This window comes from Apis mellifera, linkage group LG16 (assembly GCF_003254395.2).
Source record: "Apis mellifera strain DH4 linkage group LG16, Amel_HAv3.1, whole genome shotgun sequence".
Taxonomy (NCBI): Eukaryota; Metazoa; Arthropoda; class Insecta; order Hymenoptera; family Apidae; genus Apis; species Apis mellifera.
In genome coordinates, this window is record NC_037653.1 from 7,019,246 (window position 1) to 7,038,056 (window position 18,811).

Here is an 18,811-nt window from a genome sequence, read left to right on the forward strand (position 1 = left end):
TTTTAAAATTAAATTTCGAATAAAATTTATAATCGAAAGAAATATTACCGTCCTACTTTTAAACGGAGGAGGAAAAAAAATCTTACGATTATTATTGTTATTATTATTATTATTGTTACGTATAAAGAAAAAAAAATACGAGTCAAAGAGAACGCAGAAAACAATCTCCGTAATCTCGAGGAGGATCGATCGGCGATCAAAGGCGCGATTAAGATCCAACGGGAGAAAAAAGGATCTTGATGGCGTAAAGCGCAAAAAAAAAAAAGGTGTAAATAATCGCTGATTCCGTGACTGTCAATAAGTACATACGTTCAGAGAGACGGTAAATATTGCGTGAAAAGTCACGTTAATAAACTTTTCTATTCTCGTTCTCCATTCTTTCTCGCGATGATAATTAGTACGAAAAGACTTTGCCAAGGCTTTGAGAAATCACCACTAAAAATTTAATAACCACGAATATTCTCGTCTATTTTCATCATCACGTTCGCCACTTCATATTTTAATCATTTTGTTTTTTATTGCGAAAATTATGATTCAACGCAACTTGTCGTCTCTTTATTGTTTTTACCTTTTTAATTAAAACCTTTAAAATTTTTGCTATTTCCTTCATTATTATTATTACTATTATTATTATTATTCGTCGTATTTGATCCACCTTCTCGCCATATTCGTTTCTCGCTACAATTTCGTTTTTTTTTTTTTTTTTTTTTTATACTCGAAATTCCATCTTCGAATTAACTTCTTCTTCTCCCTCTCTCCTTCCCCCTCTTTTTTCTTCCTAATTGTTTTTCTTTCCCCGTAAAACTACTTTCACTTTAATCTCCTCTCCTTTTTTTCTTTTTTTTTTTATCACGTTACTTTTTAGAAGAACCGCTTACGCTTTAATTCACCCCTTTATTCGTTATTTCTTTTCTTTGGGAAAAAGAATCCTTCCTTCACACCTTGCTTTTTACCCGATTCTTTCCTTCCTTCCTTCCTTTCTCTTTCCTCTTCGTTCAACGATCCTCGTGATGAAAAAGACGCGTTGTTAACATTATCGGTTAATTAATCGCGACCGAAGGCGTGCATCTTAATTAAACGCGGATAATTCGAACTTTGACGGAGGCGCGGAATCTTCTTTTTCCTTTCTTTTCCTTTTTTTTTTCTTTTCACGAACCGTGTGCGAGACACGATGTGCACGCGCATCGGTCCGTCGCTGTTCATACGAAGTAATCGCGAGAGAAAAACCTCGTTTCCTTTCTTCCTTCTTATTATTAAGGTGCGAGGGATTATTATGGTTGAGCGCTAAAGTGGTTCTTAACTCAGGGTTGTTGAAAACGTATATCGTAAATGGTCGCTAAGTAGCACAAGTGATGTGTATCTTTTTTCATCTACTTTTTTTTAAATATTACTTACAGATTTGCCGCGCATTTATATCGGAGATCAAAAAAGTGGAATACGAATTAAATTTGTCCTAATTTTTTTTTTGACAAACGATTTCCAACGATCTAATTATTAGTTCCATTGGTTACGTTTATATACAAAATAAAATATACAAATATATTTTCTATTTCTATTTCTACGTTATGGATGCAGATACGAACGCATTCACTTTTTCGCAATTTTTTAAAAGTTTTTATTCTGCTATTACCAAAAAAAAAGAAGAAGAAGAAAATAATATTCGTATCGCGAGAAAAAAATCGGTATATTTCCGCCAAATTTCTGCAATTTTAATTGCAGGATTAATTTCGCTAAAAGTATCGCCGCGTTTATTTATCATAGATCAACAATCGTTTAAAAGTTTATTTTATCCATTACGTTCAAACTTATCGGCACGATATATTAACGATATATTAAACGAAACGAATTTAACGAACGTGTCAGCCCGTTACGATTAAAATCATTTGTCGAAATCATCGTCGAACAATTCCAATTACGCGAGATTTCAAACGTGACGATTTTGTAAAAAAGAAAGAAGAGTAAATAAATAAACGAATAAAAATAAACAACGGGAAGTATTGGCTTTAAAGGTGCGTTTGTACCATTGCGCAACTCGGGATAATTGAGCGCAATTGGTAACAAACGCGCGTTTATTTTACGGAATCGCGTTTTTCAGCCGCAAACGCGGCAATTTTACGAGCCGGTCAGAGAGATCAGGAAGTACGGTTCGAGTTGCAGTTGCAACTTTGATTAGATGGCCTTCCAACGAATCAATTGCACGCACCATGCAATAATCGCGCGCAATTGCGACGGACGGATATTTAAATAAATATCGTAGGCGGCGTAATCGTGCAACTTATTTTTATAGACGGGAGCGAATTAACAAGAAAGATGCGTTACAATTTCCATCGACATTGATGATGCACGCTCATTAATCGCGATCTCTAAAAATATTGTTTCGAAAAATTAATAATTTAACTTTTTTCATTTGCTTCGCAGGGCGAGCAAGGTATACAAGGTTTCCCCGGAGCCGCAGGACTACCGGTTCGTAAACATCTCTCATTCCATTCCAAAAGTTGGTTCGTCGAGTTTTCCAATTTGAATTACGAATTTCAAAATACACTACATTATTTTCACGATATCGAATCAAAGATCGAGTTTCAACAATTTCAAATTTTCTTTCAAAGAATCAAAATTATTCGCTTAAATTATACGCTTAAACGCTCCTTTTCTAGATTTTCTCTTTTAGAAAGGATCTAGAAAAGATGTAAGGATAACTAATAACAGATTCGTGGGAAAGAAGCGAGGCGATCCTCGTTGGATCCTCGAATCAAGGAGGCCATCTCCTGCCTCCTCCCCGAATAAAAGAATGATAATTAAACGTTTGGCCGCAGGGTAAACCGGGCTCACCCGGTGTAATGGGACCGGACGGTTTGGACGGGTGCAACGGGACCGATGGACGTGCCGGTTCACCGGGGATACCCGGTGTCCACGGCGAACGCGGCCCGCCGGGACCAATGGGAGATTACGGGCCCATCGGCGAACCTGGCGACGGAGGCATCAATTCCGTGGGCGTGAAGGGGGTTCGAGGGAATCCTGGCATGAACGGGCTCGAGGTAATCCTTTTCTTTGTATTTTCAAAATCTCGTTTTTCCTACGATTTTGTTCTCATTCCTTGGATCGAAAGTATGGTGGACGCGATACCGGAAGAGAATGGACGTTCGATTCGTTAATTGAGAGGAATATCGAGGAGGAAATAGGTTTACGGGTTGCGAAAGAGACGTGACGGGAATGCGGAGATTTCTCGATCAACGTTGAAAAATCTTAATCTATTTGTCTCGAGATTATGAGATAAGAAAGATTCAATATTCGTAATCTCTGTGACAATTTTGATATATATTTGCTCGAGCAAATTTCTGTTCATCGTTTGAATAGAAATTTATCTATTCTATTTCCATATTTAAGCGGTACTGTTTTAAAATTAATCGGAAATTTGAAACGAATCATTAATATGCGATTATCGATTAAAATTTAGAATAATCGCAAGAATCTTTTTTTATATACATATATATCGTATAAAAAGATAATACCCTCTTTTCAATGTTTCTCTTCCCCGCGCAAAATTCTATCTAAAATAAATTGGATCGAATTTCGCGAACGAATCGTGGGTCCTCTATCGCATCCGTGGTCGGTGGATAGAAAAACCGTTTGATCTCCAAACGTGATCTCTCGAAACAGCAAAAACCGGAGGGAAGAATCTTAACGATCCTCCGGCCCTTAAAAACTTTCCTTCTATCCATTGGAAACTGGTAAATGGGAAACTTTTTCTTGTCCAGGGTTACCCAGGATCGTACGGGATCCCCGGTGAAATGGGTTATCCAGGAGAGACGGGCGACATGGTGAGTAGAGGATCGCGACTTATTCGTTGGTAGGTATTTCGCTCGAGGTACCGTAACCGGCCGATCGGGGGCCAACCAAGAAGGTTCGTGAACCTCTTACGAGCGTTTAGATCGTTGGCCGAGCAGCCGAGTCCGCCGGAGGAACGGAGAAAGAAAGAATGAAAAAAGGGAGAGGGAGAGAGGGAGGGAGAGAGAGAGAGAGTTGTGCGGATGTCTCGTTCCTTTTTGCGAAACACCACCTGCTCGTATGAAATATCGCCTGGTTGGTTAAGCGTTCCCCGGCAATATTTAACGGACACGCCGGAAACGAGAAATGTGGAGGCGAACGAGAGGAGGGGAGGAATTTAAAGGAATTCACGGCCCGCGTGATATCGCCGCTTGATAAGCCGCTCGCCGCGTGGAATCTTCTTACACGCCGCTTCGTAAAAATCACCATCTTTTGTTTCCGTTCACCGTCTTCGTATACACTACAAATATACTATCGACAATTTTCCTTCACATTCGTTGGAAATAATTCCTTTATTTTTCATTCGTTTTAACGCATCGACGAATTAATTATAATTTTTCGCGATGTATAACTTTGAATCGTGATCAATCGGAAAGAAAAAAGGAACGAAAGATTTATTTCGAAAGATGCGCGGTAAAGAAAGAAAAGAAAAGAAGAAAAATCGGGGAACGTGTAAAGCTAACCGGAGAGTGGCGACGATCAGTCGCCACGGAGCAATCGTGTGTTCCCTGTTAATCTCTAAACGCGAAACGAGCTAGGATCCGCTGAAATCTGAAACGTCGCGCTTCCACGTCGAGCCCGTTATCTGCTGACACGACAGCCACTGATAACACCGAGCCGAGTCTTCCCTCGGGAAAAGATTGCGGCATGAGCGATCGGCTACTTTCGAGGAACTCGAAACCTCTGTGCAACAGCATATTCCTCGCATTCGACGACCTCTCCCGTTTAATTAACCGACCATTAATTAACACCATATTACATCACATAGGCGCACAAATCGAAATGTAAAATTGAATAAAGGAGGAGAGACTTTTTAACAGGGTTTCCGTGGCTCTCCTGGATTGCCGGGTATGCAAGGTGACGTGGGCGACACGGTGTACGGTATAAAGGGCGCGGAGGGTGAGCAAGGAGACAGGGGCGAACCTGGGCCTCCGAGTAACGGTGAGTTCAAGGAAAAAACGAAGGTGACGCCGGTGAAGGGCGCCACCGGCCCCAAGGGAATGCGGGGAGACGCGGGGGAGCGAGGAAGAAAGGGAGAAATGGGCGCCAAAGGACCTATCGTGAGTAAAGGATCGTCGAGTTTTAAGAAGAGTGGAGAAAATTAGAATATCTTCATGATCGAAATTTGTTCGCGCAGGGTCGGGCAGGATTCTTCGGTATCAAAGGTACGAAGGGGGAGCAAGGTGACGACGGACCAAGGGGTAAGCAAGGTGCGGAGGGTCCGCCAGGACCCGCGGGAGAGAAGGGAGAGAAGGGAGCGCCGGGATACGCTGGAAAACCGGGACCGGACGGATTTGACGTAAATCTTTCGAACAAATTTTTCTACTTTATATATATGTGTGTGTGTGTATTTATATATATATTTCAATTTAGGGAGAACTGGGAGATGGGGGAAATCAAGGACCACCGGGTAAACAAGGAGCTCCTGGAGAACCAGGAAAATACATACCGGAATTGGACGAAATAATTCAAGGAAATATCGGGATTCAAGGAGATTTAGGTCTGCCTTTGTCGATTTTTAATTTTTTTAACAAGAAAATACACCCTCAAAAGTTCGAATTTTTCAAATTTTGAAATACATATTTTTTTTTTTTGTTTAGGCCCACCCGGTAATCCAGGAGAACCAGGAACACCAGGTTTACCCGGCAAAGTAGGTTATATAGGGCCGCCTGGTCCTCCAGGACCCCCCGGCTCCTCTGGGTTACCAGGATTGAAAGGATCTTCCGTAAAAGGAGAGCCAGGAGACGATGGTTAGTATCGAGGATAAAAATTCGAGAAGATTCATCAAAGATGGAACTATTTTAATTTACGTTTTCTCTTCTCTCTTCTTCCTCGAGGTTTTACCGGAGAAATGGGTCTGCAAGGTCCCCCGGGTGCGCCGGGTATACCTGGAACCGTTGGGCTTAAAGGATACCCTGGATTAACTATAGTTGGACCACCAGGTCCCGATGGAAAACCTGGGTATCCAGGTGTGCCTGGATTGCCTGGAGATCGGGGTGATCCCGGTGTCCAAGGTACTTGAAAATTATCCTTACACGTTTGATGATGACAATAAACGATAATAAATTTCATAATGATGATCGATTAATCGTATCGGTTCAAAAGGTCCAAAAGGTTTTCCTGGCAAGGGGTCGAGGAATCCGGGTCCTCCGGGTGAGCGTGGTTTGCCAGGTATACCAGGACTTCCTGGACCCGATGGGTGGCCAGGTTTACCAGGTCTGAAAGGCGTGAAAGGCTTTAAAGGAGACGATTGCAATTGTCCGCCAGGTATGTTGCGTACATCGATGCAGTTGATAAAATTTATTTTTTATAAATGCGAATGGAATTTCACACGTCGAATAACGATAAACGATATTGGACGTTGACCGCGATATTTTATTTCAACAGTCAGATATTGAAAATATCTGCGCTTTATTATCTGTACGTACGTTATAAAGTGGCTTCGCTCCATTTGCCACCGTCGAGACAATATCGGTTTACTAGCGTGACTAATAATGATGATCTTTTGAGGTAAGAACAGCCGGTATACCTTTGATTCTCAATCAGGTTACAACGAGGTTCACTATCATTTCTGATTGTGTGAATCGTATTTATTCAACGTTAATCTTGCGTATCAACTTATCTCTATTCGCGTGAAATCTCTAAACGCGTTTATAGTCGTCGCGTTTATAGTTGTTCTACTTAACGACGTTTTTTTTTGTAACAGCGATACAAGCTATTCTATATTTTTCTTTTTTTCTTTTCCCACTTTGCTTTTCCGAGTATTTTCTTATTACACATTAGTAACAATTGATTTGGCGTAGCTTCGAGAAATTGAATGATTCTTAGAAATCTAAAGACTCACCGAAAATATCCTGGAAATCTTCCTCCAAAATACAGTTTGAATACAGAAACTATTTTATTAATAAAGAGTCGTGAAAGATTAAAAACACTTGAATCTGATGGAAGAAAAATAATATTTATCTATCTATTTTAAAGAATATGTGTATAAATTTAAATGACAAAATTTAAGGATCAAGAAACATCTAAAAGGATAAACAATTTCTTCTTTCATTATTTTCAGAAAAATAACCTATAGAAATTGATAAAAATAAATGAAACTTAAATAAATTCGATCAATGATTTTGAGATTTGCGGAATAACGTTTGTATTTTTTGAACGCAAATTTAACTATTTCAATTATCAGATAAGTTATCGCAATAACACGCGTATACACGCGTATACGACTCGTATATGAACGGTATATTAACGGAAAATAAGGTATCAACTTTGCTACATGTGATGCTTGACAGCATGATAATTAGCCGGTACTGCACAGCTCGTGTTCCAATTTCAAAACTAATTTGCATTTGCAAACAGAGGATCAACGCATTAACGCATTAGAAAATAGCAAAATAGCAAAGTATTAAAATATAATCGTAACTCGATGTAGTTTTTGCTCAAATATCAGTTCAAAACTTTTGATCCAAACAAATCCTCAATAGCGAAATGATCGCGTGAATGTTTCGTTGTTAAACGCAAATTATTTCGAAAAACGACAGTAAAACCTGGGCCGAAGGGGGAACAAGGTGATTCTGGATTGGACGGATATCCCGGCACGCCGGGATATCCGGGACTGCCCGGGCCACGTGGATTCAAAGGGGTGCAGGGCAAACGAGGCATCGTCGGGCCGAGAGGATTGGAAGGCGACAGTGGGAGGCCAGGAGTCGCCGGCCCCCAAGGACCCAAGGGAGAGAGGGGGCGGTTGATAGTGCCTGACAAAAAAATAATTGGAACGCCCGGCGACATCGGTGACAAAGGTTACCCTGGCATCGAAGGACCGACGGGGCCGCGAGGAGAGCCTGGATTCCGCGGTGACACGGGGCCCGAAGGACCCAAAGGAGAGAAGGTGAGAAGAGGTTTATTTCGACGTATATCCGCGTAATATTACAACTCGAGTAACAAATCAACATATTGTTACGTTACAATATAATATTATATTATATTTTTATATATATTATTATATTATTATTATATTATATTATATTTATTATACATTACAATATAACAAATCACGTTTGTCGTCAGGGTGAGCTCGGTCCTCCTGGACGGCCAGGCGGCGACGGTTATCCCGGAATAAACGGTATCCCGGGCGAGAAAGGCGACGATGCATCGACGCCGATGGAATTTTTGAAAGGTGAACCTGGTTCCCCGGGCATTCCGGGACTCAGAGGTCCGCCGGGTGACAAAGGAGCAAAGGGAGAGCGCGGAATATCCTCGCAATACAATATACAACTGAAAGGGGAGAAGGGATACAAGGGGGAGCGCGGTGATCCAGGTAAAAGAGACGAGAGATTTTTGGGGGAGAAGGATTATGCAAATTTTTCTTCTTTTACGCAAAAATCTTTTTTGACGCGTCAAACGTGTGTATTATTAGGGGAGGACGGTGCCAAAGGTCCCGAGGGATGGCCAGGTGACGAAGGATTTATTGGACCATCGGGAATTCCAGGATCTCCTGGTATATCGCGTCAAGGACCTGTAGGTCTGAAAGGATATCCCGGTATGCCGGGAGATCAAGGTCCTCGCGGTGCCCCCGGCACACCGGGTTCGGAAGGATTTGTCGGTTTTCCGGTAAGTTGTCTCCTTCTTCCATTATTTCTATTGTAATTATTATTTGTCTAAAATGAAATGGAAAGAATTGAGAATTAGATTGATCGGTGGATGGTTTAGGGACGCGTAGGTAACAAAGGTGATCGAGGGGATCCGGGCTCGAATCAGACGTACGGCGATTACGGATTAATGGGTTGGACAGGAGAGAAGGGGAACGTGGGTGATGCTGGACCTATGGGTTATCGTGGTAGACCTGGGCCAGATGGGACAAAAGGCGCGAAAGGAAGCAAAGGCGCTCCTGGCTCGGCGGGTATACCTGGACTTCAGGTAAAATTATTGTTAACGAGAGAAGGAGAGGGTGAGATTTGGGCGAGAAATGTAAAAATGTGAAAAATCGACAGGGTGTTAAGGGTCAAAGAGGAGACAGAGTTCAAGGATCTAAAGGTATGCCTGGAATACATGGTCAACCTGGGATGCCTGGAAGAATGGGAGAAGTCGGTATTCCAGGTACGATTATTTCGTCTTCTTCCATGGAATTGAATCTGGCTTAAATATTTTATATATTTATATTTCTTACGCGTCAATTTCATCGCTTTGACGTATTTAATATTGTTTCATCGATAGAAATCGATTCGAAAAATTCGCATTAAATTATAAGCGGTAATAATTAAAACAATCATTAATATTGAGAATTATATACATATTCTCGTTGGATTTCTCGAATCTTTCGAAATGATCATGATCTGAATTCTTCACGAACGTGAAGAATTCTCTGAAGAAATCGTCAAAATTGGTATTGGAAAGAAGTACTCTCCAATATCAAAAAATCTCGTGCATTTTTTTTACTAAAACTAATCGAATTGACATTTACGATGCAATAACTTATTAAATAGTTGAAAATCTTATCTTCATCCCGGTTCTTTTCAAGAATATACAATCTTTCAGGACCCGATGGAACGCTTGGATTCGACGGAATGAAGGGTCTGAAAGGAGAAATCGGTTTCATGGGGCGCAGAGGTGACGACGGTGACATCGGACCACCGGGTTATTTGGGAAGAGATGGTATACCGGGTCTCCCAGGTCCACCTGGACCGGACGGAGACGTCGGTGAAATCGGTGAACCTGGTCCTCGTGGTTGGCTTGGTCTGGAAGGGCTATCCGGGCCAATGGGAGCCAAAGGGGAACAAGGAGACGTCGGGCCGGTTGGTATTCCAGGTATCGTTGGATTGCCCGGATCAAAAGGTATCTCTGGAGATCCTGGACCGGTCGGTTTGGACGGACTTCCGGGTGAAAATGCGTTCAGCGGGCCGCAAGGCGACATAGGAGAGCCTGGTTTTATGGGAGAAGTTGGAGCTCCTGGTTTGCCTGGTATGGATGGACGACCTGGTCTGCCTGGTGAACCAGGTTTGGCTACCGATGGTTTCAATGGTTTACGAGGAGAAAAAGGTGAAGCTGGCATTAACGGGTTGAATGGATTACCGGGGCCAAAAGTAAGTCTGATGAATTCTTCCTCGTTTAATCGTGCAGTAATCGCGTTTCCGTCTCATCATTCTGAATATTTCACGTAGGGAGAGATAGGTGATATGGGTCTGGATGGTCTGAAGGGAGCGAGAGGAGATTGGGGATTAAAGGGAAGGCCTGGAATACCTGGTTCTCCAGGTTTACATGCTGTAAAGGGTGAACGAGGCCCGATAGGACCACCCGGTATCGAGGGGCTCAAAGGTAAAAGAGGATTGGACGGTGATCCAGGTCGAATGGGTCTACCGGGTGAGTGTTGCGATCGTGTTTTGAATTTGTTATGCACGCCTTGCTTGCGTTATCTATCATAGGTAAACGTATTTGGAAAAAATGGAAATAGAGAAAATTGTATAAATTTTATTCAGGAATGCCTGGTGATCAAGGTCATAGAGGATCACCCGGTTTAATGGGTGCACCAGGACCTAAAGGATACGTTGGAGAACCTGGTTTACCATCGTACGGTGAGGTGGAGGGAGGTGATTTTGGAATGCCTGGGCTCAATGGTTTACCAGGCGAAAAGGGAGAACGGGGTGAACAAGGTTTCGTTGGATTACCTGGAAGAAAAGTACGCGAATAAAAATTAATCGTATAATATTGATTGATTTTTTAAACACTCACGGCTTATTATTATTTCAATAAAATTTAAAAAATATATATATATAATTTATATATATATAATTCCAGGGTATGAAAGGTAACATTGGGTACCGTGGACCTGATGGATTTCCGGGTGTACCAGGTTTCCCAGGTCTTCCTGGTGATGAAGGACCGCCAGGTTTTCCAGGTGAATATAAATTTCGCAATCCAAATAAAAACATTCCAATCAAGAGTGAATATCTGAATAAATATGGATCGTTATTCTTCTTTTATTTAGGAATATCTGGCCAATTCGCTGAACCAGGTGAAGATGGACGTCCTGGAATGGATGGAATACCTGGTACTCCAGGAATACCAGGTCAAAAAGGTGCTCCCGGAGAATATGGACCTAATGGCCCCATAGGGATTACAGGAGACGTTGGTTTCAGTATTCGTGGTCCGAAAGGACTTGCAGGAGACATGGGTTAATATTATTATACTCGATCGACTTTCTTTTCCTCGATAAAGGGAACGACATTCATAATTGGGATCGGTTTTCATCTTGATGTACAGGTCCACGTGGTTTCGATGGTTATCCAGGAGCTCCAGGTTTGCAAGGAATGCCAAGTCTGCCTGGATTACCAGGGCCAAAAGGTTATCCAGGGGAGATTGGATTGCCTGGAATATCTATCAAAGGAGAATCAGGAGAACGAGGATTGGATGGATTCGATGGTAGACCAGGAACAAAGGGAATAAGAGGTGATTCGGGTCTTTCTGGATTCGTAGGACTGCCTGGGGCAAAAGGAGAACCCGGTGACGTAGGAGAACCTGGTATAATTGGACTTCCTGGACCTCCAGGGCCTAAAGTTAGTTGCGTTGATTATACTATTATAAATAATAATTTTTATATTTGTTATTATGTTTGATATAAATTCAAAAAAAAAAAATTTATACAAAATACTTTTCAGGGACCGAAAGGTGACCGCGGTATGAATCCCTTCTCACCGTTCCCAAGAAAAGGTTTACCTGGAGATACAGGACCACCAGGATTACCAGGTACAATAATAAGAAAGAATTAATAAAAATAAATAATTAAAATCGATTAATTAAAAATATTTATGAATGTTCAAATAGGTTTCCCGGGACTTCCGGGAATGTTAGGCGAACCAGGAGAAGACGGATTACCAGGAAGGGAAGGAGAGCCTGGAATGGTAGGTCTTCCGGGCCTTCCAGGACCAGAAGGTGAGGAAGGTCCTGCTGGTTATACTGGCCCACCTGGTGTAATTGGACGACAAGGACTTCCAGGCAAGGAAAAAATTATAAATTTAACTGTATTACTTAATATAGCTACGCGTTGAAAGCATAAAAATTGATAAATGTTGTAATTTCACAGGATCTCCTGGAATATCAGGAAATCCAGCACCACCGGCACCAGGGCCTCGAAACAGAGGCTTCTATTTTGCTCGACACTCGCAATCCGAGATGATACCGTTATGCCCACCGAACACTATCAAACTTTGGGACGGTTTCTCGTTGTTGCATGTAAGAGCCAATGGAAAATCTCACGGACAAGATCTCGGTAAGATCTAAATATTTGGAAAATCGATGAATTTCGTTTCATTAATCATTCTTTTCTAAGATATCTTAAATTTATTCGAAATGAAAAAACAATTAGAATACGTATTATCCGATTTTCAATCACATCTTTTTTTTAGGTACGGCCGGAAGCTGCGTCGTAAAGTTCAACACTATGCCTTTCACGTTTTGCAACTTGAACAATCAATGCAACTACGCAGACAGAGAAGAGTTCAGCTACTGGCTGAGTACGACGGAACCCATGCCTATGTCTATGGCTCCAATACCAGCACCCCAAGTTGGCAGATACATCTCTAGATGTTCGGTTTGCGAGGCCCCGACCCGGGCAATAGCGGTTCACAGTCAAACTATGGCTATACCACAGTGTCCAGGTGGTTGGGAAGAGCTATGGATCGGATATAGTTTCCTCATGGTAAGTATACGTCATTCCTTTCTATTAATAATAATCGCATTTTTATATATATATTGTCATCAATCGCACAGACGTTTCCAATACAAAGGTAACATTTGACATTTTTTTCAAATAACAAAATAATTATCATATTATCATTTCGTCGCACTCAAATATAATAGGGTTTGTCGAAATGGCTGATCGAAAAGAAGCGTCAATAACGAAAAATTTACAGCATCGAGACGTAGGCAATGGCGGAGGTGGCCAATCTCTAGTTTCTCCCGGCTCCTGTTTGGAAGAATTTCGCATCAGGCTGTTCATCGAGTGCCGTAGTAAAGGCACGTGCAACTATTTCTCCACTGCCACTACCTTCTGGTTAACCACCATCAAAGATTACGAGATGTTCCGTAAACCGATTCCACAAACACTCAAGACGGATCACACATCGCGAGTAAGTCGTTGCGTTGTCTGTCTTCGACGTCGCGTAACGGAGGACGTGAAATCGTTAAAGCCATTCATATCGAACGGGCAAAGGGAGCAAGTGGGCAATATTCGATACTCGCCTCATTCTCGGCCTGTTCACTATCCGGACTATCAATACCAGAAAAAACCACCGATAGGAAGAACGAGAGGACCGAACAGGCGCGTTCCGTATCACTATCGAAAGAAAGGTGGCAGATTACGTAAACCGGAACGAACAACGGAGCCACCAGAAGCGGCTTAAACGATGCTCGATGCGACGAGTAGCTATATAACTATGCGTAGAACAATGCGAATCCGTGTGTGTGTGTGGGTGTGTATATATATATACGTATATATACATACATATATAACGAAATATTCTCGAAGAATGCTAGTTAACTATTCCGTGTGGCATAACAAAGGAACGTAAAGCACCAGGATACGACACGGCCACTTGCCGTATTTAATGCCAAAAATAAATGGGACGAAATGTCCATCGCTAAAACTGCCAAGAGATGGCGCTCAACAATAGAAGCGCAAATCGTGTTGAATTAATTAATTAATGATTCAGTATATCATATTCGTATCGCTATTTTTATTGTGTAACAAGTTGTAATTGCATTGAGCTGAATAAAAGAGTTTTACAAAACATATTGAATGGAATAAACCGTGCTGGAATAAACACGATAATTTTCACGATCACTTCCGTGAATATGTTTTTTTTAATATTTCTTTTTTTTTCTTTTTTAAAAATAAAATAAAATAAAAGTAAATTGCTTCTAGATTAATATTTCTTTGATTCTACCAAGAAAAGTAATAATGAATGATGATAGCCGCATATTTGCCATGAAATATTATTATCGTCGAATCTCTATTTAAAAGTCATATAGGTATAGAATTTAACAATTATCGCATAATGTTAATAATTGATGCATATTCTTTACAATTATAAAAAATGGTAAAGAATAATTATAATAACGAAGGAAACTATTGCGTGTAATGGTAAGATTATATAATAATTTTATATTTATACATTATGTATCGCTATATTTTAAGTAATAGAATATATATTAATTAATTATCGATAATTATGGTTATTTTTAAACCGAAAATTTTTCAAAGTTTCAGATAATGGATGGTGTAATTCGTAAAAGGATAATCACGGTTATCACTGAACGTGACACCGAAAAAAAAAATAAAGCATGTGAAAACTAATTACATTTTAATAATCCGTCGAATCCACGCGGACCAGGCGCGAATTTTCCAAAATAAACATACACGTGAAAGATCGAGATATTATATTTATATTTATAAAATTATTCATCATTAGAAAGCACATATGATCTATCTATATGACGTAATTCACTACGCACACACGCGTACAAGCGTGCCTACGAGCGCACGCACGCACAAAGAGAAAAAAACACGCGGAGCCGCACGCACACCGTGAAATACACACACACATTCATATCTCGTCGCGCACACAGGCATAAGCACACACGTACACACACGCGCGGGCATACATACACACGTACGTGGGGCGCGCGTGCGCACCACACACACACACAAAATAATCGCTGTGTGAACGGCGACGCGCGACTAACGAAACGAGTATACATGTCTATGTATGCACGTGTACATATTCAGAGTACCTCACGAATGTGTTTTACAGGGTTTCTTTATCCTTTATTTTCCTTTTCTTTTTTTTCTTTTCTTTCTTTTTTTTTTTTTTATTTTTTTTTTTCTTATTTTTTTATTTATATATATATATATATATATATCGTTTTGTTCATATTTCATTTTACGCAACTCTTTGTAACTGCTCGAATAATTGGAAGAAAGTGCAACAGAGATGAGCAGGCCAGTTATCATCACAGTTATTATACCGCAGTACGTTACTCGAGAAAATATCATCTTCATCTTTCAAAATCTTATTTTACTCTTTTATTCTTCCTTCTTACATATACATTATCATCTTCCTCCTCTTTCTACGGTCGATTAAATAATACGTACATTTTTATCTTTAAGGTCCAACTATCTTATTTTCTTTTTTCAATCATCGATCATTAATTATTAATAATAAGACATAAATATATACCTTTAAGAATGTTCTCATCCCTCCCTTGTTAATAAGATTATTTAAACAATTAAAAAAACGCTCGATAAAATTGCATCTAAAAAAAAAAAAAAAAAAAAAGAGAAAAATAGAAGAAAAATAGATTTCTCGCATACATACGTCTATATAACGAAAAGACACTCTATTAAACAATTGCGTTAAACTCGACTCAACAATCTCCCCTCCCCTTACGATGTCACGTTTTCTACGAATACGTGATATATTATAAAATCAAAGCTACTTAAAAAAAAAAAAGGGGGGGAGAAATAGAGAAAATAAAGAAGCAAAAGTAAAAAGAAAAAAAAAAAAAAGAATGGGGAGAATAATAAGAGAATAATAAATCGACAAATGATTTGGATAAAAAAAATATACATACATATATCACGTTAAAACATCTCTACGTTAAGGGACATTGTCCGCATATCGAAAAGGAGAAAGGAAAAAAAAAAAAAACTCTAACATATTCTGGCGCGGACTTCCGGTCGCGATGGTATAGCGACTTCCGTCGGAAACGGAATACGCTACCACGAATTCGCGCGTATCTACCTTGTGGCAATTTCTTCCAACTTCTTCCGTCGTTTTTTTTTTTTATGTTTATCATCTTTCTTTTTTACATTTTTTACTCTCTCTCTTTTTTTTTTTTTTTAAATTCTTTCTCTCCGTTTAATTATCGGTGAACATCCTGGAAAAATAAGACACTTGCGTGAGATTTCTTTCATATGCATGTATAATATACATATATACACACCGATTTCTCTTGTGTCGCGCGGCGTGTGTATATATATATACAATAAACGTGAATTTATATATACTTTTATATATATTTATAAAATTTTATATATATAATCATATATATATACGTATAATTATACATATAATTATATATATAATATGTATATATATATAAAATTATATATATATATAAATGTATTTCTTCACTTCTATTTTCTTTTGTATCTTTTTCGTTTCTCTTATTTTTTTTTTTTCAATTACATTTTGTTTTTTTCTTTTTCTTTTTTTTATCATTATACAATTACAATCAATGTAACAACGGATGTCATCGAGAAGTAATTTTAGTGTGCATTTCTAAAGACTCAAAAGAGAATTACCGAGCTATGCAAAATAGAAGGATCGATCTCCATTATTTATTTTTTGTATCATTTTTTTCACACGTATACATATATAAATATACGCAAATTTATATACCGATTATATATAAATAATCGAACGAATTATATGTATATATAACACGATATATAAATCCCTATACATATATATACATATATACATATGAATTTTTATAATATATATATTATATATATATATATATATATATGTATGTATATATATGTACATATAAAGGTACTCTTACTATTGAATAGAAATATGCATATTTCAAATGTTCAATAATATCAATATCGATATAATAATAATTATTATTTCAATAATAATAAAATAAAATAATAATAATAATAATAATAATAATATAATAATAATAAAAATAATAATAATAATAAAATAATAATAATAATAATAGCAATGATAATAATAATGATAATAACAATAATAATAATAATAGTAATAATGATGATGATGATAATGATGATGATAATGATGATGATGATGATAAATAATAATAATAGTAGTAGTAGTAATAGTAGTAGTAATAATAATAGTAATAATAGTAGTAATAATAGTAATAGTAATAATAATAGTAATAATAGTAATAATAATAGTAATAGTAATAATAATAACAATAATAACAATAATAGTAATAATAAAATAATAATAATAATAATAATAAATAGTAATAATGATAATTGTAATAATGACGATGATAATGATAATGATAATGATAACGATAATGGTGATAATGGTGATAATGATGATAATGATAATGATGATAATGATCATGATAATGATAATGATAATAATAATAAATAGTGATAATAATAGTAATAGTAATAATAATTCTAATAATAATAATAATGGTAATAATAATAATAAAATAACAATAGTAATAATAACAATAACAATAATAATAATAATAATAATAATAATAATAATAATAATAATCCTTAGTATTAGAATAATAGTAATTCCAACAAGAATATTGGTAATAGTAATAAAGATAATGTCAATAATAATAATAATAAGAATAAGAATAAGAATAATAATAATAATAATAATAAAATAATAATAATAATATAATAAAATAAAATAAAATAATAATTATTATAATAATAATAGTTATAATCATATTAACAACAACAAGTATTCTTTGTCACATTTTGGTTGCAGATTCTTACAATCACAAATATATTATTCATAAATGTAATAGTCAAAAAGGATCGTTAAATTAAGAGAATACGTGAAATAGTGCTCTATTTGTTTTCTTTCTTTTTCTTCCTCTTTATCCTCATTTTCATTTTCATCATCCTCTTGTGTACAATAATTAAACCTATAAATAGTTCTATGTTCAAACAGCCAATGGTATAATAAAGTATACCTTTGAGGTACCTACGTAGTTTCTTCAAATGATACCAAATACAATACTGACGACAATGCGTAGCAACCCTGAACATGAGAGTTACACGGCCGTCAATCCATCGTGTCGGTATTATATTTTTATATTTTTATATTTTTATATTTATATATTTATATATTTATACTCAAATATCATCCGAAGCTAAGATTTCCCGAAAAAGGCTTTCTTTCTTTTATATATATATATGTATATATACATACTCATATATGTATGCTTTATATATATATATAAAATTATCGTGCTCCCCGCGGTCCTTGTACACCTATTTTCATCGTATCGCGAAATCAATGTTTTCAAACTCTTTTCTTGAATTTCCGATCCATTGATCGTATTTCGATCGTTCATCAACATAAATTCACACAGTCTTCTCGATTAATCCCTTGCGCAAAATACAGATTATTCGTCTCAACGAGATCGAGAATAAGCTAATACATTCACCGAAAAAATCTCGACACAGCCAAACGGGAAACGAGAAACTTTTGGTCCTTCGAGTTCGAGTTCGAGATTAAATATCGTTGTATCGTTCGATATTTCCATAATGACATCTTGTTCCGCGATTTTGAACAATACCAAAAGGCAAAAGGGGAACGGAAAGCACGATACGTTTATCTAGCTTCTTTAATTTCTTTTAATCGTCTTTCAACATTGTATTTGGTGATACGTATCTGAATACTGACTTCGTGTGTTGCAACGCTTACATATAATACAATTAGTATCCATTACGTATAAGGTGTATATGCTTGTATGTACGATCGATATTTTTTTTCCCCTATTTATATTTTCTTCTTTGCTACGATCCTCGATTCCTGTTTTCATTCTTCCTCGTTTCTGGTCTCGGTATTTAAACGTATATTATATAGATCCCTTTACCGTGCAGAATGTTGGCCGGCAGTCACTCGGACAACAGTTTTTGTAACAGGGACGATTGATTCACCTTTGGATCACCTCGAGCCACTTCCTCCATAGAAGT

At 37.8% G+C, this 18,811-nt stretch overlaps 2 protein-coding genes across 16 annotated transcripts in view; one reads left to right on the forward strand and one right to left on the reverse strand.

Annotated features, from left to right (window-relative positions):
* The window catches only part of LOC408551 (collagen alpha-5(IV) chain), a 40,231-nt gene extending 26,355 nt beyond the window's left edge, over positions 1-13,876 (forward strand). Inside the window, exons 3-27 of the mRNA XM_006563124.3 lie at positions 2,419-2,463; positions 2,814-3,035; positions 3,756-3,818; positions 4,866-5,105; positions 5,183-5,344; positions 5,419-5,545; positions 5,646-5,795; positions 5,883-6,059; positions 6,151-6,312; positions 7,587-7,933; positions 8,113-8,362; positions 8,462-8,655; positions 8,755-8,961; positions 9,036-9,141; positions 9,580-10,124; positions 10,203-10,401; positions 10,518-10,717; positions 10,837-10,936; positions 11,027-11,212; positions 11,302-11,594; positions 11,697-11,784; positions 11,863-12,033; positions 12,122-12,307; positions 12,444-12,736; positions 12,951-13,876. Of these exons, the coding sequence (XP_006563187.2) occupies positions 2,419-2,463; positions 2,814-3,035; positions 3,756-3,818; positions 4,866-5,105; positions 5,183-5,344; positions 5,419-5,545; positions 5,646-5,795; positions 5,883-6,059; positions 6,151-6,312; positions 7,587-7,933; positions 8,113-8,362; positions 8,462-8,655; positions 8,755-8,961; positions 9,036-9,141; positions 9,580-10,124; positions 10,203-10,401; positions 10,518-10,717; positions 10,837-10,936; positions 11,027-11,212; positions 11,302-11,594; positions 11,697-11,784; positions 11,863-12,033; positions 12,122-12,307; positions 12,444-12,736; positions 12,951-13,439 (5,202 nt within the window). The 3' untranslated portion in view covers positions 13,440-13,876. The remainder of the gene's footprint in view (positions 1-2,418; positions 2,464-2,813; positions 3,036-3,755; positions 3,819-4,865; positions 5,106-5,182; positions 5,345-5,418; positions 5,546-5,645; positions 5,796-5,882; positions 6,060-6,150; positions 6,313-7,586; positions 7,934-8,112; positions 8,363-8,461; positions 8,656-8,754; positions 8,962-9,035; positions 9,142-9,579; positions 10,125-10,202; positions 10,402-10,517; positions 10,718-10,836; positions 10,937-11,026; positions 11,213-11,301; positions 11,595-11,696; positions 11,785-11,862; positions 12,034-12,121; positions 12,308-12,443; positions 12,737-12,950) is intronic.
* Positions 13,877-18,184: 4,308 nt separating this feature from the next.
* The window catches only part of LOC410637 (nuclear receptor coactivator 3), a 92,325-nt gene continuing 91,698 nt past the window's right edge, over positions 18,185-18,811 (reverse strand). For all 15 annotated transcript variants that reach the window (XM_016917003.2, XM_026445882.1, XM_026445885.1 and 12 more), the window contains one exon: positions 18,185-18,811. In XM_016917003.2, the coding sequence (XP_016772492.2) occupies positions 18,734-18,811 (78 nt within the window). In that variant the 3' untranslated portion in view covers positions 18,185-18,733.